The following is a 27743-nucleotide window of genomic DNA, read 5'->3' as shown; positions in this document are numbered from 1 at the left end:
AGCGATATACAAAGAATTCAAAGAAAAGTGTTGTGAAATCATGGAATAGCCTCCTAAAGGATGATAGAGGCAAAATGTATTGAAATCAGACCTTTTAGAGCCTGTTTTTGGAAGGGACAATGGCAGACTGACAATGATTGGCCTCATAATTATTTATTGTTAAATAGCCCTTGTTTTTTCTATTTTGTTCTTGTATATGATCAAACTGTGGTGCTGCTTTTGCTACTCTCAGCTACTGTTGAATTGTATGGCCCTTCATGACAATTAGTTTTCTGTACTGCCTTTTTTAGTTTTAATTTTGAAAAGCCATACAGAAGTAATACACCTGTTTCATTACTGTATTTTATTAACATTTATCAGTGTATCTCATGCTGAAAGGAAATTGCTGAATTCTGTGTTTTATAAAACCGCACAAGAGGTTTTTAGCATTGGCCAGCACACTAAATGCTCTGCTCTGCTCTGACACTTATAGGAACTCTATTACAGTTGGAACAGTGCAAAGCATTCAGTGCGCTGGGGCTAAAAATGGATACTTTACACAATCTATTGGACAAATAACACTCCTTTCCCTTCTGAAAAAATCAGATCGAAATCCTACTATCCCCTTATTATCGACCAATTGCCAATATACCATTGTTGATAAAGTTGCTAGAATCAAATGTAGCTGGTCAACTTACCAATTATCTGGAGAAATTCTCACTACTTCAACCTTTTCAATATGGATTTTGTTCTAATTTTAGTACTGAAACTTTATTGATTTCTCTTCTTTCTAAAATTCAACAATTACGACTACAAAATAAATGTTCAATTTTGCTTCAGTTTGATTTGTCCATGACGATTGATGTAGTGCATCATGATATTCTGCTCCAATTACTTTCAGATATCTGACTTAATCAGGTTGGTCTTGTCTGGTTTTCTAAATTCTTACTGTCTCGATCTTACTCAGTTAATATTGATGGTAATATTTCTAATTCCTGGCAGTCTCCTTGCGTGGTTCCCCAGGGTTCTCTGCTTTCCCCAATCTTGTTTAATCTCTACATGACAACTTTGAACACTTATAAATTGTCAGCTTGGGAAACGCTTTTTATCTATGCAAATGACATTTTTATATTGATCGAGATTGACTCAAATATTACTAATTTAACTTTTAAAATAAACCACAGTATTTCCAAACATCAAACCTGGGCTATGTCTGTGCAGATGAAGTTAAATGCAGCCAAAACTAAACTTTTGTGGTTAGGCCCAAAACTGGATTATCTTCCTTCCACTGTACTTCTGGATTCAGGAGCCTCCCTACAAATTGAATTCTCCTCCAAGATTTTGGGAATACTTTTTGATTCTTCCTTTACCTTTAAGGATCAAATAAACTCTCTGGCTAAGAAATGTTTTTTCAGTTTACGAATGCTGAGAAAGGATAGATCTCTTTTCCATCAACATAATTTTTCTGTCTTGGTCCAATCAATTATCAATTATATTATATCGGCTAGATTATTGTAATGCTATTTATCTTGGTATCACAAAGATCTGCCTTCAAAGATTACAATTGATTCAAAATACCGCTGCAAATCTGATTTATGGAAAAAGCAAATTCGACCATGTGACTCCTTTGCTTTTGAGTCTCCATTGGCTCCCGGTTTATCTCATAATCCAGTTTAAATGTATATGTATTATTTTTAAATTTTTATATGGTATTTTCATTCCTCTTGTTCCTCTTCTATGGAATGTCTATAGATTTTCATATGCGAGAGGCACTCAACGATTTAAACTTTCCCTCCCTTCTAGGAATGAAATTAAAGGAGTCAAGAATTTCAGCCTTTCTCTGGCTTTTAAATTTCCCCAATTATGGAATGAACTTCCTTTAATTTTGAGGTGTCCTAGCTCTTTCCAAACTTTTTGTAAATCTTTAAAAACTTTTCTATTTGCTAAACACTTTGAAAATTAATCCACCTTGTATTTTAGCATATTTTTTTAACTTATTGTTAACTGCGTTGAGCTTCTTCTGGTTAAAGACCCAGTATATAAAGTTAAGTTTTAGTTTAGTTTAGTTTTAAAAAAACCCTTGCGCGGGTTTGTAAAAGAGGGGGGGTAGTTATTTTTTAGTAACGGTTACCACCATCTTGCAACTTCATATCTGTTCATTTATTTCTCAGATGGATCGCATTAATAAAGCTAGAGAACAAGGATGGAGAAATGTGATTGGTTCAGGTGGAAGTGGTGATCTTAAGGTAGGCCATGAGTACTAATTTTCGGAGCTGTTAACTCTCTGTTCCTTCATTCTCCTGACCTTAGTTTTGCTTTGGGCAGACCTGACAAAGATAGAGAAATCAGGGCAAAATATTCATTTTAATAGTGGATATCCTACCAAACCAAGAAAGTGATGTTTTTCCAGCACTCTAGGTCAGCCTTTAGTGTCTTAAGTAATTTTACATAGTTAGCTTCAAAAATATGATGGTATACTGTTTAAGATATTATTATCCAGTGTGAAATGATAAGCTTTAGTCTTTTCCATGTTTACTTTGAACTCAGTGACTTGAGAGTAAGCTTCAAGTTTAGCTGTCAAATTTGGAAGGGTGATAATAGAAGAGGTCAACAGAAGCAGATCATCTGCAAAAAGAGTGATTTTAAATTCCTGATTGCCTTCCTTAAATGCCTTTAATGTTAGGATTAGCCCAAATAACTGATGCTGGAGACTCCAGGCAAGAGCAAGAAGAATGGAAGGGGGACAAAGGGCATACTTGCCTAGGGCCCCTAGTGAGTCCTTGGGTTAAGAACGTCCGACTTATGTCAGACTCATACTTACGAACTGAGGTTTTGCCACTCCCTGTGCCAACGCGTGCCTCCTCCCTCCCTTCCTATCCAAACGTGAGTCTTCTCCTCACTTCATGTCCCAATTCACCCCTTGTTGTCCTTCCCTCTGTTCTGCGTCCCAAATTCATGCCTCCCTCCCTCCCGTTGGTGTTTATCTTCTCTGACCGGCTCCTTCCTCCTAGCCGCATGTCTTAGAGAATGACACGGGGACAGGCTCTCAGCATTCCTGCAGGCCTGGGTTCAGATTTCGTCCAACTAGTGGGTTCTGGACAACATTCAGTACGGTTATAAGCTAGAATTTGCCCGGCATCTGACAGTTTGGTTTGTGGACTCTTCTGTAGGGCACCTAGAAAACTTTGAAGAGGTTAGTGTCATCTGCACATTTTGTCACCTCACTTGTCATTCCAAATTCCAGATTATTTATAAATACATTAAATAGCACTGGTCCTAGAACAGATCCCAGTGGCACTCCACTATTCACCCTTCTCCATTGAGAAATATGGCCATTTAGCTCTACTCTCTATTTTGTGTCCGGTAACCAATTCCTAATCCACAACAGAACATTGCCTCCTATCCCATGACTCTTTAATTTTTTTTAGGAGTCTCTAATGAAGCACTTTGTCGAAAGCTTTCTGAAAATCTAGATACACTATTTCAACTGGCTCAACTTTATCAACTTTTAGTGTATGCTCTGGTGGATCCTCCTCAGATGCCATCCCACTATCAGTCTGTGTACTTCAGGTCTATTTCCTGGGACTGCTTTTTTTTCCATCTACACTTCTTCCTTTGGTGCTCTAATCTCTTACCATAGCATTTAGTATCACTTCTATGCTGATGACTCACAGATATACCTCTATACCTGAAATCTCTACAGACATTCAGGCCCAGGTATCAGCCTGCCTATCTGACATCACTATCTGAATGTCTCACCGCCATCTAAAATTAAACATGACCAAGTCTGAGCTCCTCCTAAACCCACTTCTCCTCTACCCCCATCCTCTATTTCTGTAGACATCATCCTCATCCTCCCTGTCCCATCAGCTCGCAACCTCGCAATCTGTGACTCATCCTTCTCCTTTCCTTCACAAATCCAACAGACTGCCAAAACCTGTCACTATTTTCTCTACTCCAAAAACCAGACCTGCTCTCTATTCTCCAGACACCTGAAGGGTTTCGGGCTAACCGAACCCCTTGTACCAAATGTTTGGTTGGAAATTATAAACAGAGTGTTACATCAGTAAGTGGGAACTCATGTGGAAGGTTTTATCCGAGTTCACCAGGGTTCAATACCACCAAATGCACCAACGTGCTTGGCAGATATTACCCACTCACATAATTTTAAAACACTCTGTGGGCTAATCTAAAAATCTATAATTCATAGTGCAAAAGTTTTTTTTTAACTGCTTTTTTTCTTTTTCTCCTTAGACTATAAATAAATGCAAAAATTGTTAACAATCGCCCAAAAACCCTGGTGACTATATAGTGTGGAGAATTAAATTTAAATAGGATTGAAATAAATAAATCAACAATTCAACAGTGCTTTTAAATGACATTGGTGAAAAAGCTCCTGAGAAATATAAAGCATGGTGAATTTTAAACCCTTAATAAAATGGCTGAAAAACAGGAACTTATCTGCAAACCACTGTTTATTATATCATGTGGGGTGCCAGCTGATTGCCCTAAAGAGCCCTGTTTCGAATCCTTCATCAGGGGCATCTCTCAAAGCAGTACGGATCAAAAGATGGTTCTTCGCGGTGCAGTTACACTGCAAATAAAAGCAAGAGAATTTAAACCTTATGGAATACTCTCCAGCCCCCTCACTCCAGCTGAAATTAATCCTCCTATTCCTAGTAAGTCTGCCCTTCTAGCATCATAGATTGCTGTAGGATTGAGCCAGCATTGGAGAGACAAAGGGAGACACGCTCCACCCCCTAGTGGACCGGCTCAACTCAAAGCTCCATAGGGGGAAAACATTCTGATTTCCTATATGAAAAAACAGAAATTACTGGAGCGCCCTTATACGGGTTTTGAGATGTGTATATGTATCTCTATATCTATCTATAAATCTCAGCTACAGGGGACTAGAAGATTAATCATGGAAAGTTTTTCATGATTGAGGAGATGTTGTTAGTATATTGCTATGCTGAAAGAAAACCCCTGTAAATGTGATACATGTTGTAGTCCAAAATCCAAAAGCCTAAAAGAGTTCAGTGTTACTGTATCGCTTATAAGTTGGCAATCCATAATTCTGGACTTATCTTATGAAAAATGATCAACTGTTCATATTGCTTGCCACATGCCAATCTATAGCTTCATTCATACCAAATGGAAAATACGATTTTAAACTATAAATCCAGTATTGTTCTCTGGCAAGCAAAAAGTTCCTTTTATTTCCTTGAAATCCATTTTGACCCCTCTCATTAGAGTAAGGCTCTTATTTCTACTATTTTCTCTACAACATTGCCAAAATTTGACTCTTTCTTTCTGAGCATACTGCTAAGACCCTCATCTGTATCCTTGTCGCCTCTTGCCTAGACTGCTTCTAATTCACCTCTGCTAAACCATCTCTCTCCCTTTCAATCCATCCAGAATTCTGCTTTATGCCTCATATTCTGCCAATGCCGCTATACCCATACAACCCCTCTCAACCCCTCATTGCTTCCCTGTCCATTTCCACATACAATTCAAACTTTTACTGACCTACAAATGTATTTACTTCACAGTTCCTTAGTATCTCTCTTCTCTGGTTGTGATTTTGGTCCAGATATTAGCTCAAATTTGATCATGTTATGATCATTGTTTCCCAATGGACCCAAAACTGCTTATGCTATGCCCTACGCTCCACTAAGGACTAGATCTAAAATAGCTCTCCCTCTTGTTGGTTCCTGGAACAGTTGCTCCAAGAAGCAGTCATTTATTGCATCTAAGAATTTTACTTCCCTAGCACTTCCTAATGTAACATTTATCCAGTCAAAATTGGGATAGTTGAAATCACCATTCAACCTATTCATTATCCAATCTACGGAGTCACTCTTAATTACACATTCATTTCAAATAGTGGAGAAAAAGTCTCGGTCCCAAGGAGAACAGTCCCTACTAGAATGGAGGACTGACACAAATTCAGTCACTGGCATAAAAAAACTCCACTATTCATACACACATCCACCAAATAGTCATTTTTACCCACCATGTGAGCTAAATCATCTTATTCTATTAGGGCTCTTTTCATCAATACAAAAAACTATTGAGATCCAATCCCATGTACAGTGTCTCTAATACTGTATTATGAATTCACAGTTACAGTTCCTTTTTGAAAATCCCAATCTCATTCTACATTCTTCATCCAAATATCAAAACTTTACTTATTTTTCAGCTGACACTAACATCTTCATCCTGCCAGGAATCCTGTTTCATGATATACAAATTGTTGTCTTGGGGGAAGATTGGAAACCCACAATTCATTTTATTGGCTCAATACACATTACTGTTTCCACTTCAAAAATGGCAACTTTTAAAGCTAAGAAAAATACGCTGAAAAGCATCTACATACCCTTTTTGAAACTGCCAGGGTACTTACCTTGAAAATGATTTAGAGAGATCTAGGGTGAGCCACATGTTCTGCTTCCTGTCTATAAACCCGCTTTCCTCTGTGCTGCTTAACCTCTTTGAAGTTGAGAAACTTATCTTCTCCTCTGCCTGACATTCTAATCTAACTTTGTGTTCCCCTGCTTTTCCTAGCCTCTGGGCATTGCTAGTTTGAGTAGAGCTTGGCTCCTTCATCTCTCTAAACTCAGCCCAAGGTCACCTATTTCCTTCTCGGGCTTTTTATTTTCTTTATTTAGCTTCATTTGTATTGCTTTATCTATGGGCTGCTGAAATATCTGTTTCATGGTTCTAGGCTTGTATAAATTGTTAACAAGAAAATGTATATAATGTGACAAAATGCAAGTGTATAAAGTCAAGCACTTATCAATAATTCTTGTGCCACTCATAGTTAATGTCTCTCTGTAAAGTTCTAACAAAGATGATTATGAAGCTCCTTTTTCTTACATTAGATTCCTTTTTATGGAGGAGTTGGAGGTGGAGGAGGTGCACTTCCCCGGGGAATGTATGAACATTACCATGCCATATTTGACCAGATGCAACAGCAGAAAGAAAACATCAAAGCTGCTGAAGAGAGAGAAGCCAAATTAAAAATGGAAGTGCAGATGGTGAAACTCATTCACAGGTACAGTCAAGTCCAGGCTGTGGTGTATTTTCCCTTAGCATGGAGGAACATAATGAATGATGCTCTACATATTTATTTACAGAGAAGCTGCACCTGCATCAGCACATAATGTACGTCCTGAAATTCCCAACGAGCCAGCCGATTTCCACCATTTACCAGATGCTGATGCCATGGGAAAAGAATTGAAAAGGTTGAAGGAGGTGTCTAAACAAGCTAATGCAAACAGGTTGGACTGTGGTGAACCCCACATCCATTTACATCCCAGTCTCATCTCTGTATTTTAGACTGGGCGATTGTTGTGTATAATAGTAAATGTGACACTGGATGCTGTGATTGAAATGATGGGCTGACAAACTGATTTAGTTGTCAGTGGAGCAACTGCAATTGTGACAGCTTTTAAAAGATGTTCTGGTCAATAATCAGCCAATGGCAGTTGGGATTTAGTTATGTGCTGGTGGTCACCAACTAAATTAGACCTGGATATTACATGCCGGGCCATATCCAAGCACTAGTGTTGAATGTGCCTAAACTGCTCTGGAGGCCACACCTTCAAAAAGATATAAAAAGGATGGGGTTGGTCCAGAGGAAGGCTACTAAAATGGTATGTGGTCTTCATCATAAGGCATATGGGGACAGATTTAAAGATCTCAATCTGTATACTTTGGAGGAAAGGTGGGAGAGGGGAGATATGATAGAGACGTTTAAATACCTACATAATGTAAATGCGCATGAGTCGAGTCTCTCATTTGAAAGGAAATTCTGCAATGAGAGGGCATAGGATGAAGTTAAAAAAAAAATTATATATTGCAATTTATCATAATTCACAAGAATACTCTTGCTCAAGAAATACAGAAAGAGAATCCAGAGAAAAAAAAAGGGCAAATTATCAGTTAAATACAAATATGTATTATCTTCCTTAGACCACAATAATGAGAAAGGGGCTCTAGTAAAGGGAGGAGAACCTAATTTTATATCAAATAATAGTAAAGAATAGGCTTAACAGTTTTGGTCCCACTTTATCTTTAACAGCTGTTCAAAAAAAAAAGAAAAAAATAATTAATTTAAGTCACCAATTTCTTCAAATCCAAAAAGGTTCTCAGTTGCTCAGGTAAGAAAAAACATATTTCATCCCTAAGTATTTGATTAAACATTTGCATGGATAAGAAAGGAGAAATGAAGTTAATGCTTCAGTTGGCATAAGATGAAGTTAAGAGGTGATAGGCTCCGGATTAATCTAAGGAAATATTTTTTTAACAGAAAGAGTGGTAGATGCATGGAACAGTGTCCCAGAAGAGGTGGTAGAGACAGAGACTGTGTCTGAATTCAAAAGAGCCTGGGATAGGCATGTGGGATCTCTCTGAGAGGGAAAGAAATAATGTTTACTGCGGATAGTCAGACTAGATGGGCCATTTGGCCTTTATCTGCAATCATGTTTCTATGTTTCTTACTGCTGGAACTTATGCAGGTCCTGGCTGAGATTCAGCTGGTTGTGTATCTCTCCTCTTCTCTCTCCCCTCCCCCAAACAGCAACAGCTCCCTCTTTCTAAGAACAATAGGGCTTCCCTTCCTGGGCCTCCCCCCTTTTCACCTTAACCTTCCTTGGTTCAGAGAGATCTCTGGGCAGGAATAGTCTTCAGTTACTCCCTCCTGCTGGCCAACTTCGCAGGGGGACGGGTTCCTGGCCACGGCCGCTAAACTGATCGCCGCAGCAACGCAATTCTCTAACCAGTGTGACATGGACGCTGGTTAGAGAATTGGGATGGTTATAAGGGGTTAGACGTCAATATAGGACACCCATGTGCAATTCTCAAAAGCCGCTTAGGTGGCTACTGAGACTGGGCGTCCTATAGAGAATCTGGCCCACAGGGTCTGGGATAATATACTGTATTTGTTCATTTCATGCCCACTAGTCTTTGTATATTTGGAAAGAATAAATAAGTGATCCACTTCCACCATTTCCACTCCATTCAGTATTTTATGGACATCCATCATAGCTCAGCCTTCTATTCTCCGAACTGAAGATCCTTAGCCTTGTCATCCCACCCTCTTTATCATTTTTGGTGCCCTTGTTCCTTTTTGAGATACGGTGACCAAAATTGTACACAATATTCAAGGTGTAGTCGCACCGTGGAGCCATGCAGGCATTATAATAATCTCAGGTATGTTTTCCATTACTTTCCTAATAATACCTAACATTGTACAGCAGTGTGTCTCAATTTTCTTTTAGCTCCAGCACACTAAACAGAGAGAATGTTTTTTGCAGCACACTAAATGGAGCAAATGTTTTTCACGGAACATTATAATTGAAATTATAAAATTGCAAAACCAACAAAAAATTAAATTTGAGAGTTATTTATTTAAAGTTCTTTAAGCTATGTATGGGTAATTGTAGCAACAGCGAAACTAAATGGATAGAATAGAATTTCTATTCAATGCGATGGATGTGCTTGTTTTTGAGTACAAATTAACTCAAAACATGGCTCGATAGTCGACAAGCAAACACACATTTCATCATCCACCATCTGCAGTCATTCTCTTTTTTTTTTTTTTCAATTTAATTTCTGTCAAAGCTGAAAATCCAAGTTCGCCATGATAAAAAGATCCAAATGGTAACAAAGCCTTGATTGCTTTGTTGCTCAAGTTAGGATAACTACTGCATAAAAAATAAAACTAAAATTAACTTGCCGTTAGTTTTCAAGGACCAATCATGTCAAAGAATGATGCTTGTCTGGGTGGTCGTATCCTTACATACACAGACGTTCATAGCATTGACAGACTCTTGTGTATGTGATGTAAATGTCATCTATTCTTGTGTATACTTATGAAGGGAATATTTTAAAACAAAGTGAAATTCTGGAATTTCTCTTGGCACTCAGAATCTCTTCGGGGCACACCACTGTGCCATGGCACACAGTTTGAGAGACACTATTCTACAGTATTTCCTTTCTTAGCCACCACTGCACACTGAGCAGAGGGTTTCAACGTATCATCAATGATGACACCAAATTCTTTTCCTGAGCAGTGACTCCTAATGTGGAATCTTGCATCACATAGTTATACATTTTGGTTCCTCTTTCCACATAAGAACATAAGAGTTGCCATACTGAGAAAGACTGATGGTCTACCAAGTCCAGTATCCAGTTTCCAGCAGTGGCCAACCCAGGTCACAAGTACTTGGCAAGATCTTGAGGAAAAACAGATTTTATGCTGCTTATCCTAGAAATAAGTAGTGAATTTACCCAGACTATCTTAATAATGGCTTACAGACTTCTCTTTTAGGAAATTATCCAAACTTTTTCTAAACCCTGCTAAGCTAACCATTTTAACTACAATTTCTGGCAACAAATTCCAGAGTTTAATTACCTGTTGAATGAAGAAATATTTTCTTTGGTTAGTTTTAAATCTACTACTTAGTAATTTTATCGCATGCCCGCTAGTTCTAGTAGTAGTTTTGGAAAGAGTAAACAAACAATTCATATCTACTCCACTGAGTATTTTATAGGTCTCTGTCTTATCTCACATGAGCTGTCTCTTCTCCAGGCTGAATAGCCCTAGCTGCTTTAGCCTTTCCACATAGGGAAGTTGTCCCATCCCTTTTATTATTTTCGCCACCCTTCTCTGTATCTTTTCTAATTCTGCTATATGTTTTTTTGAGATACAGCGACCAGAACTGCACATATTGAAGTACAGGTGCACCATAAAGCAGTACAAAGGCATAATAACATTTTCATCTTTGTTTTCCATTCTTTCATTTTACACTTGCTCACATTAAATTTCATCTGCCATTTGGATGCCTAATCCCTCAGTCATGTAAGGTCCTCTTGTGGTTTTTCACAATCCTCTTGTACTTTTAACAACTTAGAGCTAGATACACTAAAGATAGTGACTCGATCACTATTGGCCGAGTCTCTTGCCGATTATCCAGCAGCGATCGATGCGCTATCAAGTTTGACAGAGGCATTTAATTTTTGAAAGGGCAACTATGATAAAATGAGGAAAGTGTTTAAAAAGAAGTTAAAATGATTAGTTGCAAAGGTTAGGACTGTAAACCAGGTGTAGATGTTATTTAAAAATACCATCGTGGAAGCACAGACCAGATGTATTCCATGTATCAGCAAAGGTGGAAAGAAGAGGAAACAAGAGCCAGCATGGCTAAAAGGTGAAGTGAAAGAGACTATTAGAGCCAAAACAACATCCTTTAAAGAATGGAAAAAGGATCCGAATGAAGAAAATAAGAAGAAACATAAGCCATGGCAAGCTAGATACAAAGCATTTATAAAGACAGCTAAGAAAGAATATGAAGAGAAACTTGCAAAAGAGGCAAAAACTCATAATTTTTTAGGTACATCAGAAGCAAAAAAAACCTGTGAGGGAATCTGTCGGACCATTGGATGATAAAGGAGCGCTCAGGGAGGATAAGATCACAGTGGAAAGACTGAATGAATTCTTTGCTTCGATCTTTATGGAAGAAGATGTAAGAGATCTACCTGAGCCGGAAATGGTTTTCAAGGGTGATGATGTGGAGGAGCTGAAAGAAATAGCTGGAAAATGTACTAAACCAAATCAACAAGCTAAAAAGTGATAAATCGCCTGGACCAGATGGTATACATCCTAGGGTACTAAAAGAACTCAAACATGAAATTGCTAAAATGCTGTTAGTGATCTGTAACCTGACACTAAAATCGTCTGTAGTACGTGAAGATTTGAGGGTGGCCAATGTTACGCTGATTTTTAAAGAGGGCTCCAGGGAAGATCTGGGAAATTACAGACCAGTAAGCCTTACTTCAGTGCCGGGCAAAATGGTGGAAACAATTATAAAAAATAAAATTCTGGAACACGTAGACAAACATGGTTTAATAAGACGGAGTCAGCATGGGTTCAGCTGAGGGAAATCTTGCTTCTCCAATTTGCTTGACTTCTTTGAAGGTGTGAATAAACATGTGGATAAAGGTTAGCCGGTTGATATAGTGTATCTAGATTTTCAGAAAGCTTTTGATAAAGTTCCTCACAAGAGACTCCTGAGAAAATTAAAGAGTCATGGGATTGGTGGCAAAGTTCAGTTGTGGATTAGGAATTGGTTATCGGATAGAAAACAGAGGGTAGGATTAAATGGTAATTTTTCTCAATGGAGGAGAGTAAACAGTGGAGTGCCGCAGGGGTCTGTACTGGGACCTGTACTATTTAACTTTTTTATAAATGATCTAGAAAATGTAACGGTGAGTGAGGTGATTTGCAGATGACACTAAACTTCAAAGTTATTAAAATGCATGCGGATTGTGAAAAATTGCAGACAGACCTTAGGAAATTGGAAGATTGGGCGTCCAAGTGGCAGATGAAATTTAATGTGGACAAATGCAAAGTGATGCACATTGGGAAGAATAACCCAAATCACAGTTACCAGATGCTAGTGCCCACCTTGGGGGTTAGTGCCAAAGGAAAGGATCTGGGTATCATCATAGACAATACGATAAAACCTTTCGCCCAATGCGCAGCGGTGGTCAAAAACAGCAAACAGGATGCTAAAAATTATATTTAAAGGGATGGTTAACAAGACTAAATGTTATAATGCCATTATATCGATCCATGGTGGAACCTCAATTTTGGTCTCCTTATCTCAAGAAAGATATAGAGGCGCTAGAAAAGGTTCAAAGAAGAGTGACTAAGATGATAAAGGGGATGGAACTCCTCTTGTATGAGGAAAGACTAAAATGGTTAGGGTTCTTCAGCTTGGAAAAGAGACGGCTGAGGGGAGATATGATCGAAGCCTAAAAAATCCTGAGTGGAGTAGAACGGGTACAAGTGGATCAATTTTTCACTCTGTCAAAAATTACAAAGACTAGGGGACACTCTATGAAGTTACAGGGAAATACTTTTAAAACCAATAGGAGGAAATTTTTTTTTCACTCTTCAGAATAGTTAAGCTCTGGAATGCATTGCCAGAGGTAGCTGGTTTTAAGAAAGGTTTGGACAATTTCCTGGAGGAGAAGTCCATAGTCTGTTATTGAGAAAGACATAGGGGAAGCCACAGCTTGCCCTTGATTAGTAGCATGGAATAATGCTACTCCTTGGGTTTTGGCCAGGTACTAGTAACCTGGATTGGCCATCATGAGAACGGGCTACTGGGCTTGATGGACCATTGGTATGACCCAGTAAGGCTATTCTTATGTACCTACCCCCTAACTCAACCATTTTGACCTAAAAATAAAAAACATACAAAAAACGTCTCGGGCATACTCCATCAACAGGCCCTCTTGACCCTCATTTTCCATTCAGCACCCTCTCAAAATTCAAACTCCCATCTCTTGGTGATCTTCTAAAAATCATCCAATCTATGAACACTTCTAACAGCCCTATTGAGAATATTTCATCATCCACTCTAAAAAAAAAATTTTCTGATATTTGGCCCCTTCTTTAAATGATCACCAAAAGTCTTTTCACCAATGCTGTCCCTAAATCCTGGAAATCTGCCTTAGTTTTTTCAAAATTAAAAATCCGACACTTAGATGAAACCAACTGCGATAACTTTAATCCCATTGCCTACCTGCCTTTCATTGCCAAACATACGGAAAAAATAGTGTTCAATCAACTCTCTGACTTAGAGAAAACCAATGTGCTCCACCCTAATCAAACAGGCTTCCATGGATCTATCTCTCATTGGTCTCACCACCACCATCTATTATTACCACAACCACCGCAAATCTGTTCTCCTCATATCTCTTGACCTACCAGCAGCGTTTGATACAATCAATCACGCCCTCCTTCTCCATTGCCTCAAAAACAGTGGAATTTCAGATCATGCCCTCCTTTGATTCTCTTCCTATTTTACAGATCGGAACTTCAAAGTCCACTCTAGAGGTTCCTCCTCTTCTCCAATCACTCAAACCTACAGTGTTCCACAGGGTTCTATTCTCTCTCCCCTACTTTTTAATATCTTTCTAACTCCGCTTCTGACCTTAGCTCAATCAATAGGATTTTCCACCTTTGCTTATGCTGATGACATCCAACTTTTGCACCACATCAACCCTTCAAACACAAGCGACATTCAAGAAATAAATATCAAACTTGACAAAATCAGTCACTGGCTCCGATCTAACCGTTTATCTCTCAATATAAAAAAATCCTATGGCATTCTCTTTCCGGCTAAAAATAACAAATCTTTAAAAGGATAAATCTGCATAGACACAAACAAATCCAAATTGAACCTAAAGTCAAATTACTAGGAATCATCCTAGATAAAGACCTCACCGTGGAAACAGGGAATAAACTTGAGTACTCCCTCACCATTAACAAGATTCAGCTGGATTTAGTAACATCTTTAAAAATACTTGGTGTCATTGTTGATGATAAATTCTCCTTTCACGAACACATAAGTAATACCATTAAATTTTTGCTTCTATAGACTATGTATGATTCGCTCAATTTCTAAGTTTCTTGAGCCTAAATCATTAAATATCTTAATACACTCCCTTATTATCGCTAAACTCGATTACTGCAATTCATTACTAATAAACATTACCCAAAAAGAAAAGAAACGCCTTCAAATAATTCAAAATACAGCCATTAAACTTATTCATAATGGTAAAAAATATGATCACGTTACTCCTCTTTTAATTAACTCACACTGGCTTCCAATCAATCACCGTATCACCTTTAAAATATTTCTCTTAGTATTTAAAACTCTGTCCATCAATGAACCGCAATTTATTAATAGAATGCTTATTCCCTATAATACAACCCCGTTCGCTCCGTTCTACAGCTCAAAAGCTCTTAATAGTCCCTTCTTTGAAAGTGATTGGAACCAGACGCCATGGTATGTTTTCAGTGATGGCCCCCCAACTCTGGAACACTTTACCTCAATATATAAGAGAGGAAAAAGACCCTAGTCATTTTAAAAATAACTTAAAAAGCTTTCTTTTTAAAGATGCTTTTAATCTTTAATTCATATTTAAGCAGTGAAACAGTGGCCCCCGAAAGATACACTTTGCCCTCCCTTGTGTTCTTTCTATTCATGGTTCTCTTTTTCTTCTTCAAAGCACTAATTTTGTAACTTTATCCCTTCACTCCTTGTGTATCAATTTTGTCTGTAAGTTTGTCGGTCTAGCCTATTATATGCAAATTTTAAATAGTATGTCTAAATTTTATTTTATTGTAATTTGCTTAGTAAATTTTGAATAAGCGATTCATCAAATTATAATAAAACTTGAAACTTGAAACCTATCATGACCAGATCAGTGTAGTTACCCAAAAATGCTTCTATAAACTCTGACTAATTCGTTCTATAACCTCCATTCTCAAACCGGCCTCCATCCAAACCTTTATTCATTCCTTGATTATTTCACTCATAGATTACTGCAATTCCTTATACCATGGAATCACCCAAAAAGAAACTCGCTGACTGCAATTAATTCAAAATACTGCCATTAAGCTTATTCACAACACAAAAAAATATGATCACGTTACTCCGCTATTATGTGAAGCACATTGGCTTCCTGTTCCACAGGGAATTACTTATAAAATTGTTCTATTAGTATTTAAGATTAAACTTGCATACTCCCCATCATTCCTTGATAAATATCTCATTCCTTATGCTTCTCTTTGGGCTCTGAGATCCGCTGATCAAAATCTGTTGACTGTTCCGTCACTCAAATAACTTTTCTACACTCGAAATACTATCTTCACCATCACAGCCCCCTCCCTCTAGAATGCAATGCCATCTCACCTTCGATCAGAAAACCAAACTAAAAACCTTTTTATTTCAATACACATACCAAAATTCAGGATAAGATCCTTCTCCTTCCATCTTTAACTGTTAAAGAGAACCACTTTTAAGAAGCGACCCCCCCTCCCCTTCCCTATTAGTTCTCTCCTTTCCCCTTCCTACCTCCCATTTATTTTCATTTTGACTTCAATGTAATTTTGAATCTTCCCCTCCCCCAGTGCTTATTGTATCAACTTTGTCCGTATCTTTGTATTTGTTTGGCCTTTATGTTGCCCTATTTTTAATTTTTTGTTTTAATTATTTCTCTTTTTTTAAATCCAATTTTAGCAATTGTAAACCATGATATTTGTTTGATGGTCAGTATATCAAACTGTAAATAAACTTGGAAACTTATGCACTAAAGATAGCTACTCGATTGCTATTGGCTGATTCTGTGACCGATTCTCCAGCAGCGATCGATGCACTATCAAGTTTGCATGCAAATGATTTGCATGGAGGTGCAAATCATTTGCATGTAAATGTGACCTATCAATTACTCAGTGAGTGATTGACACATGCACAGAGCCCTAACAGCAGTGATAGGAAGCAGCCTCTTGTCACTGCTTTTAGGCTTTCTGGGGGTTTTTTTAATGGCAAAGATGTGTGTGTGTGTTAAACACACACAATCTGTCCCATTAAAGAAAAATAGACTCCTTCCCCCGCGCCATACCCCCCCCCACCCTGTGCCGACACCCCCAAGCCACTGCCCCCCCCCTCCCAAGCCATCGTCATGAGCACTTCTAAAAAGCAGAAAAAAGTGTGTTTTTGTAGGTGCCAAGCAGTGAATGTGGTTGGCTTGTGCACAAAGTATTCTAGCTGCCTCAAGGGGGAACCGGTGTTGGCTTTGCTGATCGGCAGGGGGTATTGGAGATGCCCAGGCTTTCCCTGCCGCCCACGCTGGGGTTTCCTCACCTGCCAACGGTCAGGATGATTCGGCATTGCGGACCGCCAGAGGTGCTGGGGATTCCCTTGCCACTGCAGCAAGGCTCCAGGAGGTCCTGCCTTAGCGGTGAAGTCTAGTCAGGCCTCATTGCCACTGCTTCTTTCTGTAGACAGTTTGTCTGCAAGCCTTCCCTCAGTTTTTGGCAGGAAGTGTGGCCATTTTGCCCACGGCCTCAGACGATCTTCCTCCTGTCTTAGAATGACAGGAGCAGGTCTTGTATGTGTCTTCTGCTCCTGCTGTGAATTCTTTATTGCTGCCGTGAGGTTTTTGCCCTGATTTTGTGATGGCCATATACAAGGCTTATTTACAGGCGGCTGGGGGGTCCTGCTTCTGTCCCTGGAGTTTTGGAGTCTTCTGGGGGTGTTTATTTCCCATAGCTGCCCTCGTTCAGTCTCCTGCTCTAGCTGCTTCTGTCCAGCCCCCTCAGCCATTGTCCAAGCGACCACGGGTGACTTATGGCTGATCCGGTTTCACTGGATGAGGACTTGGATCTTGGGGTGGGCCTCCAGGATCTTCTAGGGGGCTCTGATGATTTGGATGGTAGATTTTTGGAGGCACCAGTTGGTGAGGATGCGTCAATTGTGCACATTTTTCACTGGGAAGAGCTGCAAGAGCTTATTCTTCAGGTGTCATTGGTTTTGCGCTTTGAGAAGGAAGTTAAGAACCCCCCTCGAGTTGTGGACCCTCTGTTTCAGAAGATCCAGTCAGCATCCCATTCATCAGGATCATCCAGTCAGCATCTCATGCATCAGGATATTCGGGATGTGGTTCACGCACAGTGGAAGATGCCGGATGCGCCTTTTCACTTGGTGTGGTCCATGACTAGACTTTATCCCATTCCTGATGGGAATAGGGATACTTTTAAGTCCCCTGTAGTTGATGCAGTGGTCTTGGCTATTGCACATCGACACACCGTGCCAGTTGAGGGCAGTTTGGCCCTGAGAGAGACTCGGGACAATAAGATGGAGGTTCTCCTTAAGCAGAGTTTTGATGTGGCTGCCTTGGCTGTCCAGGCAATGATATGTGATGGTCTTGTAGCCTGGGCTTGTTTCCAGTGGTCTGAGCGGGTCCTCGACCATGAGTCTGCTAACTGGTACTTAGTGGATCAGGAGGTGGCTAAGATTGAGCTTGGCATTTTTTTATTTCTCTGAATGTGGCCCTCAGCCCAATCCATGGCCCGTGGAGTGGCAACCCGCTGTACCCTATGGCTTCAGGATTGGTCAGGGATGTGGCATCTAAGCTCAGTAAATGTCCCTTTTGGGGCTCCTTTCTCTTTGTGGAGGAGTTGGATAAGCTGGTTCAGGCCTTGAGTGACTCTAAGGTGCCTTGGCTGCCAGAGGAACATCCTCACCAGGCTTCACGGGACGTTTGCATGATTTTCATAAGTACCAAGTTTCTTTATTTTTGATATACCATTTATCATACAAGTGTCTAAACGGTTAACAATAAAATATAGTTAAAAATTAAAATCATGTCTAAGCTAAAAAGGAGAGAAGCATTGATGTCGGGGGGGGGGGGGGGGGGGAGGGTCTGCCCCTTTTCCTTCCAGTAATCGCTTTTTTCAGCACATGCAATTCTTTTGTGGAGTCCGCTGAGGGGGGCGAGACTCTTCCAGGGACTCCTCTTCAGCCCACCTGGCCCAATGACTCGCTGTCAGTCCTTCCCCCAGTGCCAGTTGGAGCCCAGTTGCGGGAGTTTTATTGGGGATGGGCCAAGATCATAACGAATCAGTGGTCCTAGAGGTGATTTGGGACGGTTATGCTCTAAAATTTTCCTGTCCTTTGCCAGATCATTTTCTCTCCTCCTTGTCAGGCAACATGGGAGAGGAGGGCTTTTCAGCAGACATTGCTCAGGTTGCTGGACCTCAAAGTGGTGGTTCCAGTGCCTCCTCAGGAGATTCGCACTGGCAGGTACTCCATTTACTTTATGGTATCCAAGAAAGAGGTGTCCTTACGGCCCATTTTGGATCTGAAGGGTGTCAACAGAGCTCTCCAGGTTCCATCCTTTCGAATGGAAACACTGAAATCTGTAATTTTTGCTGTCCAGTCTGGAGAATTTCTGACTTCTCTCGATCTGATGGAGGCCTATCTGCATGTCCCAATTTGGGCCTCCCATCAGCGTTTCTTTCTCTTTGCGATTTTAGGAAAGCATTTTCAGTCTTGTGTGCTTCGGTTTGGTCTGGCCATGGCACCATGGACCGTCACCAAGATTATAGTGGTGGTGGCATCGGCCTTGCGCAAGGAGGGCATTCTGGTTCACCCTTATCTGGTTGATTCGAGCCAAGTCATTCCAGGAAAGCTCCTTGGCCGATGTATGACATGCTATATGACTTTCCGCCTTGGCCTCTGGTGGGTAGAGTTCTTCTTCAGAATGCCTAGCATGCAGGCCATGTGATTCTCATAACTCTGGACTGACCCAGGCGCTCGTGGTTTGCAGATCTGGTTCGTTTGCTCATGGCAGATCCTCTTCCGCTGCCCCTCTTGCTCAATCTTCTGACTTAGGGTCCCATTCCAATATTCGATCCGGGTCCTTTTTGTCTTAAGGCTTGGATTTGAAAGGGAGCACCTAAGTAAGAAAGGTTATTCGGAGAAGGTGATCTCCACTCTTTTGGGTTCTTGGAAACTTTCCATCTCTCGGGCTTATGTGTGTGTTTGGCGTCTTTTTGAGGAATGTTGTTCGTGCATGGCGTGGTTCCCCTTCCCGCAGTCTTGCCTGGTCCTCTCTTAGGGTGCAGATTGTGGCTTTGTCTTCTTTTTGCGGTCAGTTGCATGGTCGGCGTTTGGCCTCTTCTCTGGATGTGATTTGTTTCTTGTGGGTGGCGAAATTGCTCTGTCCATCTGTACCAGCTTGGGATCTCAATCTAGTTCTTTCTGTGCTTGTTGTCCGCCTTTTGAGCCTCTGTTCCTGCACGTTGAAGGACCTTACTCTTAAGGCGGTCTTCCTGGTGGCCATTGATTCCACGAGATACGTTTCCGTACTGCAGGCCTTCTCTTGTAGGCCGCCATTCCTGGAGTTTTCTAAGGAGTGGGTCGTGCCACGGCCGATTCCCTCTTTTCTTCTGAAGGTGGTTTCGCCTTTTCATGTCAACTAGTCTGTGGTCCTCCCAGTCTTGGGTAGTCAGGAGAGTTTCTTTGAAGAGAGACAATTGCACAAGTTGGATGTCCATAGGATCCTTCGCACTTATGTTTAGCAGACCCAGAAGTTCTGTTGCTTATGTTTAGCGGACTCAGGAGTTCTGTAAGTCAGATCGTCTTTCTTTTCTTATTGCGGGTCCTCATAAGGGTGACGGTGCTTCCAAGGCTACCGTTGCGCTTTGGATCAAAGAGACTATTGCTTCAGCATATCTTCACAAGAAACCTGTTCCAGATTTTCTCAAAGCACATTACACTCGAGTTCAGGCGGCCTCTTGGTCTGAATCTTCTCTTGTACCTCTGGGGAATATCTATAAAGCTTCGGTTTGGTCTTCTCTCCATTCCTTTGTTCACCACTTTCATGTAGACATTGGGCACTTAAGGACACAGTATTTGGTGAGCATGTTCTTGTGGCAGCCCTTCAGGGATCCCACCCATGATGAGTACTGCTTTGTTACCATCCGTCCTGTATCCTTCAGGTGTCCCAACTATGATGGGCACTGCTTTGGTATCATATGTTCTGTACCAGTCTGGAGGGACGATAAAGGAGAAATTAGGTTTTTACCTGCTAATTTTCTTTTAGTCCCTCCAGACAGGCACAGACCCCGCCCTGTCATTTTGTTCAGTGTTTTCTCTTAAAGAGTTACGTTTTTTTCTGTGAGTTTTTGTTGTTATTACTCCCCAATTCGTTCGGCTAGTTTAGCTGGCGAACTGTGGGACGTTGCTGGAAGGTTCTTGTTCTAATCAGTATCCAACAGTGTGCTCCAGGTAAATATAAGAGCGGGAGGCCAGGGGGAATATGCAGGCCTTCGTTGGGGGGGAGGGGTATGCACTTCCTGACTGACCCTCCCCCCTTGCCCCCTAAAGCAGGAGTGGCAGCAGCCGGCCAGCAAGAGGCAGTGCTGCTGCTTCTGCCTTAGGGGGCGAGGGGGGAGGGTTACTCGCCAAATCCGGGGGCCAATTTATTTATTTTTTTTAAATCGAATCGATTCACCTGAAGTGAATCGGTGAATTGATTTGAATCGGAAATCGGGCAGCACTAGTACATACTCTTTGTGTGGAGTAATAGTTTGATGCAAACATGATTTTGGGTTGGTTATCGTCTAGTGAGTCATCTTGTGTGTGTGCAAGTGGTTAAGCTCATAGTAAGTGCAGGTTTGTGAACCAGTATGATGCTATCAAGGCAAGATTTCTGTTATCGGGCAATATAAGAAAGTTCTGATCTCAAGTGACAGTAAAATATATCCAAGTAAGCTTTTTTTTTCTTATATGTTTCCTTAGGCAAAGAGGACAGGTTGCTGCTGAGAGAGCCAGACAAGTGGAGGAATTCTTGCAGCGAAAACAGGAAGCAATGTTGAATAAAGCCAGAGCTGAAGGCCACTTGGTATGGAGTTTGTACTAAATACTGCTAGTCCTTTATTGTGACCCAAAGGTGCTATCCACCAAATATTACTACTACTATTTATCATTTCCATAGTGCTGAAAGGCATACTCAGCAACATGAGCAACACAGCTTGTAAAAAATATCTATTTTTCTATTTCTGAAAAAATGTGGAAATAATAAGCCATTATTTGTGTGTCTGTATTTTGAAAGCACATACAATATTTACAACTGGCCAGCAGAATAGTTAGAAATGCTTTCTAGTTATATGTTCACAAAGCTGGTGTAGATTGTTAGGAAGGCTTAAACTTTACCAGAATGGGACGATTCATCAGGGGAGGTTTCAGCATGGCTATGATGAATCGCCCCATTATGGAGAGGCTGGACTTCATCAGTCCAACATCCCCATCAGTCCAACATCTCTCCCTGCTTGCTGAAATAAGTCGGCATTTGGGGAACAGCCCATCAAGTAAGAGACACAGACGCCCCAGCCCCCTCCTCGGTACCTGCAGAGGGCAGGCACAGTCCCCTCGGAGGTGACAACAGTTGAAGGACGCAACGCAGAAGCTCCAGTGTCAGTTTCTCCCCCCCCCCCCCCCCCAGGTCCCAGGTTCCCTACCAGACATCAATGCTCGCTTTCTGGCCTCGCCCCGCAGCCTGCTGCTCAGGGGCCAACTCTTGCACATTGGAATTATTCCATTTTGGCTGTGGAATTGGTGCCTTATGCAGCGGTTCTGTCCTTCCTGCTCTCATATGGTACATTCTGTGCTCTTCCCAATGGGGAAACACAGGTCCTAGTGTAATCATGGAGAGGGAGAGGGAAGAATTTTGGGAGTATGTGGAGGGGCATCACCCCCAAACACTGAATTGGAGGCATCAAACCTGGCTCACACTGTGATTTCTAGTGCTTGTCTGCATGGAATGGGACGATTTATCATAAACATTTCATTGCGGGATGTTTTCATGAGATTATTCAGCACTGAAACGGCCAACACTGAACTAGCTGCAATGAATCTTCCTAGACCCATTCTCTACTACTCCCTTTTCTCTTTTTCTTGCTATCTCTTGACACATAGAAACATGATGGCAGATAAAGGCTAAATGGCCCATCCATTCTGCCTATTCACAGTAACTATTAGCTCTTCCTCTCTCTCTAAGAGATCCCACGTACCTATCTCACACTTTCTTGAATTCAGACACAGTCTCTGACTCCACCACGTCTTCTGGGAGACTGTTCCATGCATCTACCACCCTTTCTGTAAAAACGTATTTCCTTAGATTACTCCTGAGCCTATCACCTCTTAACTTCATCCTATATCCTCTTATTCCAGAACTTCCTTTCAAATGAAATACTCGACTCATGTGCATTTATGTCACGTATATATTTAAACTTCTCTATCATATCACTCCTCTCCCGCCTTTCCTCCAAAGTATACATATTTAGATCTTTAAGTCTGTCCCCATACGTCTTATGACAAAGACCACACACCATTTTAGTAGCCTTTCTCTCTGGACCAACTCCATCCTTTTTGAAGAGGGTAAAGGCTGAGGGCAAAGCAGAAGCGCAGAGAGCGGGAAAACTGCCAGAAATCCAAGGGCAAGTGGCCCAGATAAATGCAGAGGTGGAAGAAAAACGACGGGACCTGCGGTGCTTATACGCAAATGCAAGAAGCCTCACGGCCAAGATGGGTGAACTAGAAGTCGTGGCCAGGGAGGAGGACCTGGATATAATTGGAATTGTAGAAACCTGGTGGACAGAGGAAAACCAATGGGATGTAGCGCTGACGGGGTACAAGCTCTATAGGAGGGACAGGACCCACAAGAAGGGGGGAGGCATAGCACTATATATAAAGGACTCTATCCACTCGATCGGGATGGATATGGCAACGAAGACAGAAGGGCTGGAATCACTATGGGTCAAATTACCGAGAAACAAGGGTGCGGCCATAAAACTGGGGCTGTACTATCGACCACCTGACATGCCAGAGGGAGTCGGACATGACTTGGAAGCGGAATTGAGACAGGAGTGCAGGACTGGAAGTGTAACAGTGATGGGGGACTTCAACTACCCGGGGATAGATTGGAGTATGGGTCACTCCAACTGCACTAGGGAGACAGGATTTGTAGAAGCGGTGAAAGACTGCTTCATGGAGCAACTAGTCAAAGAACCGACGCGAGGGGGTGCTACTCTTGACCTCATCCTAAACGGATTAGGGGGGCCAGCGAGAGGGGTAGAAGTGGGAGGACCACTAGGCAACAGTGATCACAACATGATTAGATTCACACTAGAAAGAGGGACACCCGTGGTTAGGAGGACTGCAACAACTGCGCTGAACTTCAAGAAAGGGAACTATGCTGCTATGAGGGAAATGGTGGGGAGGAAGCTCAGAAACATCTTTAGGATGGAGACTGTGGGAAGCGCCTGGACCCTATTCAGGGACACCCTGCAGAAAGCGCAGAGAATGTACGTCCCCAATTTCAGGAAAGGCTGCAAGAACAAACGATCAAAGGACCCGGTTTGGATGTCAACAGAAGTAAAAAGGGCGATAAAGGACAAAAAAGTATCTTTCCGGAGGTGGAAAAAGGACCCAACAGAGGAAAATCACCAGACGCATAGGAAATGCCAAAAGGAATGCCACCGAGAGGTAAAAAAAGCAAAGGGGAAATACGAAGAGGGGCTGGCCAGGGAGACGAAAAACTTCAAGGCATTCTTCAGTTACGTTAAGGGAAAGCGACCAGCGAGAGAGGAGGTGGGGCCGTTGGACGATGGGGACAGGAAGGGAGTGATTAAGGATGATAAAGAGGTAGCTGAGAGGTTGAACACGTTCTTCTCGTCGGTTTTCACGAGCGAAGACACAACTAATATACCGGACTCAGAGGAGCTCATGAGTGGGGAACAGGCTGAAAAATTAGAGCACATAGAGGTAAGTAAGGAGGATGTCCTCAAACAGATAGACAGATTAAAATGTGGCAAATCACCGGGCCCGGACGGGATCCACCCAAGGGTTCTGAAGGAACTAAGACAGGAAATAGCGGGCACAATCCAACATGTTTGCAACCTATCCTTGAAAACTGGTGAGGTACCAGAGGACTGGAAAGTGGCAAATGTCACACCTATCTTCAAGAAGGGATCGAGGGGTGACCCCGGGAACTACAGGCCGGTGAGCCTGACTTCAATTATAGGGAAGATGGTGGAAGCTATGATCAAGGACGGCATTTGCGAGCACATCGAGAGGAATGGCCTACTGAGAACAAGCCAGCACGGATTCTGCAAGGGAAGATCATGCCTAACGAACCTTCTGTACTTCTTTGAGGGAATAAGCAGTCGGGTGGACAATGGGGAGCCCATAGACATCATTTACCTCGATTTTCAAAAGGCTTTCGACAAGGTGCCACATGAAAGGCTACTTAAGAAGCTGTGGAGCCACGGGGTGGGAGGGGATGTGCACAGATGGATCAAGCACTGGTTGTCAGGTAGACTGCAGAGGGTCGGAGTAAAGGGTCAATATTCTGACTGGCGGGGAGTCACAAGCGGTGTGCCACAGGGATCGGTGCTGGGGCCGATACTCTTTAATATATTCATCAATGACCTGGAAAGGGAGGTAAAGTGTGAGGTTATAAAATTCGCAGACGATACCAAACTGTGCGGCAGAGTTAGGACCAGGGAGGAGTGTGAGGACCTGCAAAGGGACCTGGACAAGCTGGAAGACTGGGCAAACAAATGGCAAATGCGCTTCAACGTGGACAAATGCAAGGTCATGCATATAGGGAAAAAGAACCCGCTGTTCAGCTATAAATTGGGGGGGGTATTGTTGGGAGACAGCAGACTCGAGAGAGACTTGGGTGTGCTGGTGGATGCATCACTGAAGCCATCTGCACAGTGCGCGGCAGCCTCGAAAAAAGCCAACAGGATGCTGGGCATCATAAAGAAGGGCATAACAACCAGAACACAGGAAGTCATCATGCCACTGTATCGAGCGATGGTGCGCCCACATCTGGAATACTGCGTACAGTATTGGTCGCCGCACCTCAAGAAGGACATGGCGGTACTTGAAAGAGTCCAAAGGAGAGCAACGAGAATGGTAAGAGGGCTGGAACACTGCCCATACGCCGAGAGGCTGGATAGGCTGGGGCTCTTCTCTCTGGAGAAAAGGAGGCTCAGGGGAGATATGATAGAAACCTTCAAGATCATGAGGGGCATAGAGAGGGTGGATAGGGACAGATTCTTCAGACTGAAGGGGACAGCTAATACGAGGGGGCATTCTGAGAAACTGAAGGGAGATAGGTTCAAAACAAACGCAAGGAAGTTTTTTTTCACCCAGAGGGTCGTGGACACTTGGAATGCATTACCGGAGGAAGTGATCAGGCAGAGTACGGTCCAGGGATTCAAACAGGGATTGGACGGATTCCTGAGGGATAAAGGGATCATGGGATACTGAAGGAGGAGCTGGGATGTAACACAAGTATAGAAAGTTAACCAGGTAATGAGTAAAAACCAACCAGGTCGTGCATGTGAAAGACCGGAGGGCTAGGGCTTCGATAGGAAGGCAGGACTTAAATGGGAAGCCAAGGTGGCAATGGAGCCCCTTCTGATGATTCTGACAGGTCGTGACCTGTTTGGGCCGCCGCGGGAGCGGACTGCTGGGCAGGATGGACCTGTGGTCTGACCCGGCGGAGGCACTGCTTATGTTCTTATGTTCTTATGTTCAAGTTTATTAGCTTTTTAATATACCGACCATCAACAAATATCTGGCCGGTTAACAATAAAATTTTATAAAGGTAAGAAAGAAGAAAAATAAAATAATAAATATTTAGAAATAAATAGAGTGAACATTAATGACATTAACTAGACATACTTGAAAGGGAAAGGAGGGGAAAAGTTACATATTTAAGAAGAAAAAGGAGAAAGTGGGAATGGGATAAGACGTATTGGGTAGGGTCGCTTTGTCAAAGCGGTTGGTTGCTTAAAAGAGAAAAAGAAATAATAAAAAAAAAAAAAAAAAGGAAAACAGAGGGTAAGTCTAAACACGAGCGAATGCGTCACGAAATAAAAAAGTCTTTAGGCTTATCTTGAATTTGTCTATATGTTGTTCATCACGGAGTTGTTGTGGCAGAGAATTCCACAACGTTGGAGCGGCTACTGCAAAATTTATTTTCTGGGTGTAATAGAAGTCTTTTATGGATGGAATAAACAGAAGCTTTGATCTGTTGACCTTAGAGTACGTGAAGAACATTGAGGAATGAGAAGCTTATCAAGAAATGAAGGCTGGTGAGAGAGTTTTATTTTGAAGGTCAGTAAGATGATTTTATAGGTGATGCGATGAGTGATGGGGAGCCAATGTGCCTCTTTCAGAAGTGGAGTAACATGATCAAATTTGCCTGTTTTATGAATGTTTTATTGCTGTATTTTGTATTAATTGTAGGCGTCGGATTTCTTTTGGGAGGAGACCGTTGAGAAGAGAGTTGCAGTAATCTAAGTGGGAGATGACTAAAGAATGAACCAGGGTATTGATTGTATCAGTCTCTAGGATTGAAGTTAGTGAACGAATGAGGCGAAGTTTGAAGAAACAGATTTTTACAACAGAACTAATATGATCGTGGAAAGTAAGATCCCTATCAATGATGACTCCTAATAGTTTTATTTTTGTTTCCATTTGTATTGGAGTGGATTTGATAGAAATTTTTCCTGATAAAGATTCGCAGGTTTTGATTGGAAGTAGGAGGCCACGGGATTTATCAATATTGAGGGAGAGTTTATTTGAGTAGAGCCAGTCATTTATGATGTCCAATTTATTGTTTATGTCATTTATATCTGAAATGTTTGAAGTGTTGATTGGGTGAAGAAGTTGTATTTCATCTGCATAGGCAAAGATCGTGAATCCAATAGATTGTGCTAATGTAAGAAGAGGAGACAGAAAGATATTGAATAACAATGGGGATAGAATCAAACATTGCGGGACACCATAAGTTTGTGATATAGATGGAGAAGTTTCATTCTTTACATGGACTTTAAAGCTGCGTTCGTTAAAGTAAGATTTGAACCATGAAAGAGCTGGACCTGTAATCCCGCAGTCTTTGAGTCTGTTAATAAGGAGAGAGTGGTCGATAGTATCAAAGGCTGCAGACAAGTCAAGGGAAATAAGAATAACTGATTTTTGGTGATCATGGTAGTAAAGTATAGTTGAGATGAGGCCTAGCAGTGACAGTTCTGTTGAATGTGAAGAACGAAAGCCAGTTTGGCAAGGATGTAAAGCATGAGGTCTCACCAGAGTCTTATACAGAGACATCAATATCTCCTTTTCCCTACTGGCCATACCTTTTTCTATAGACCCTAGCATCCTTCTAGCTTTCGCTGTCACCTTTTCAACCTGTTTGGCCACTTTAAGATCATCATGTTACAATCACACCCAAGTCCTGCTCTTGTGTCAAAGGATAGGTGATATTCTTTCAGTCTTTAACTTTTTGCTTCAAGGATAGAGATGGAATCTTATTGG

General features: G+C 41.6%; 1 protein-coding gene across 9 annotated transcripts in view; it reads left to right on the top strand.

The window, feature by feature from the left end:
* Positions 1 to 27743, top strand: part of NEK1 (NIMA related kinase 1) — a 312305-nt gene that overhangs the window by 115739 nt on the left and 168823 nt on the right. For 7 of the 9 annotated variants that reach the window (XM_033942264.1, XM_033942215.1, XM_033942206.1 and 4 more), the window contains 4 exons: positions 2151 to 2225; positions 6864 to 7036; positions 7119 to 7262; positions 21150 to 21252. In XM_033942264.1, coding sequence (XP_033798155.1) covers positions 2151 to 2225; positions 6864 to 7036; positions 7119 to 7262; positions 21150 to 21252 — 495 coding nt within the window. The remainder of the gene's footprint in view (positions 1 to 2150; positions 2226 to 6863; positions 7037 to 7118; positions 7263 to 21149; positions 21253 to 27743) is intronic. The other 2 variants (XM_033942234.1, XM_033942272.1) reach the window with 1 other exon arrangement.

This window comes from Geotrypetes seraphini, chromosome 1, assembly GCF_902459505.1.
Source record: "Geotrypetes seraphini chromosome 1, aGeoSer1.1, whole genome shotgun sequence".
Taxonomy (NCBI): Eukaryota; Metazoa; Chordata; class Amphibia; order Gymnophiona; family Dermophiidae; genus Geotrypetes; species Geotrypetes seraphini.
The sequence above is the reverse complement of the archived record's forward strand: the minus strand, read 5'-3'. Positions and strand labels throughout refer to the sequence as shown.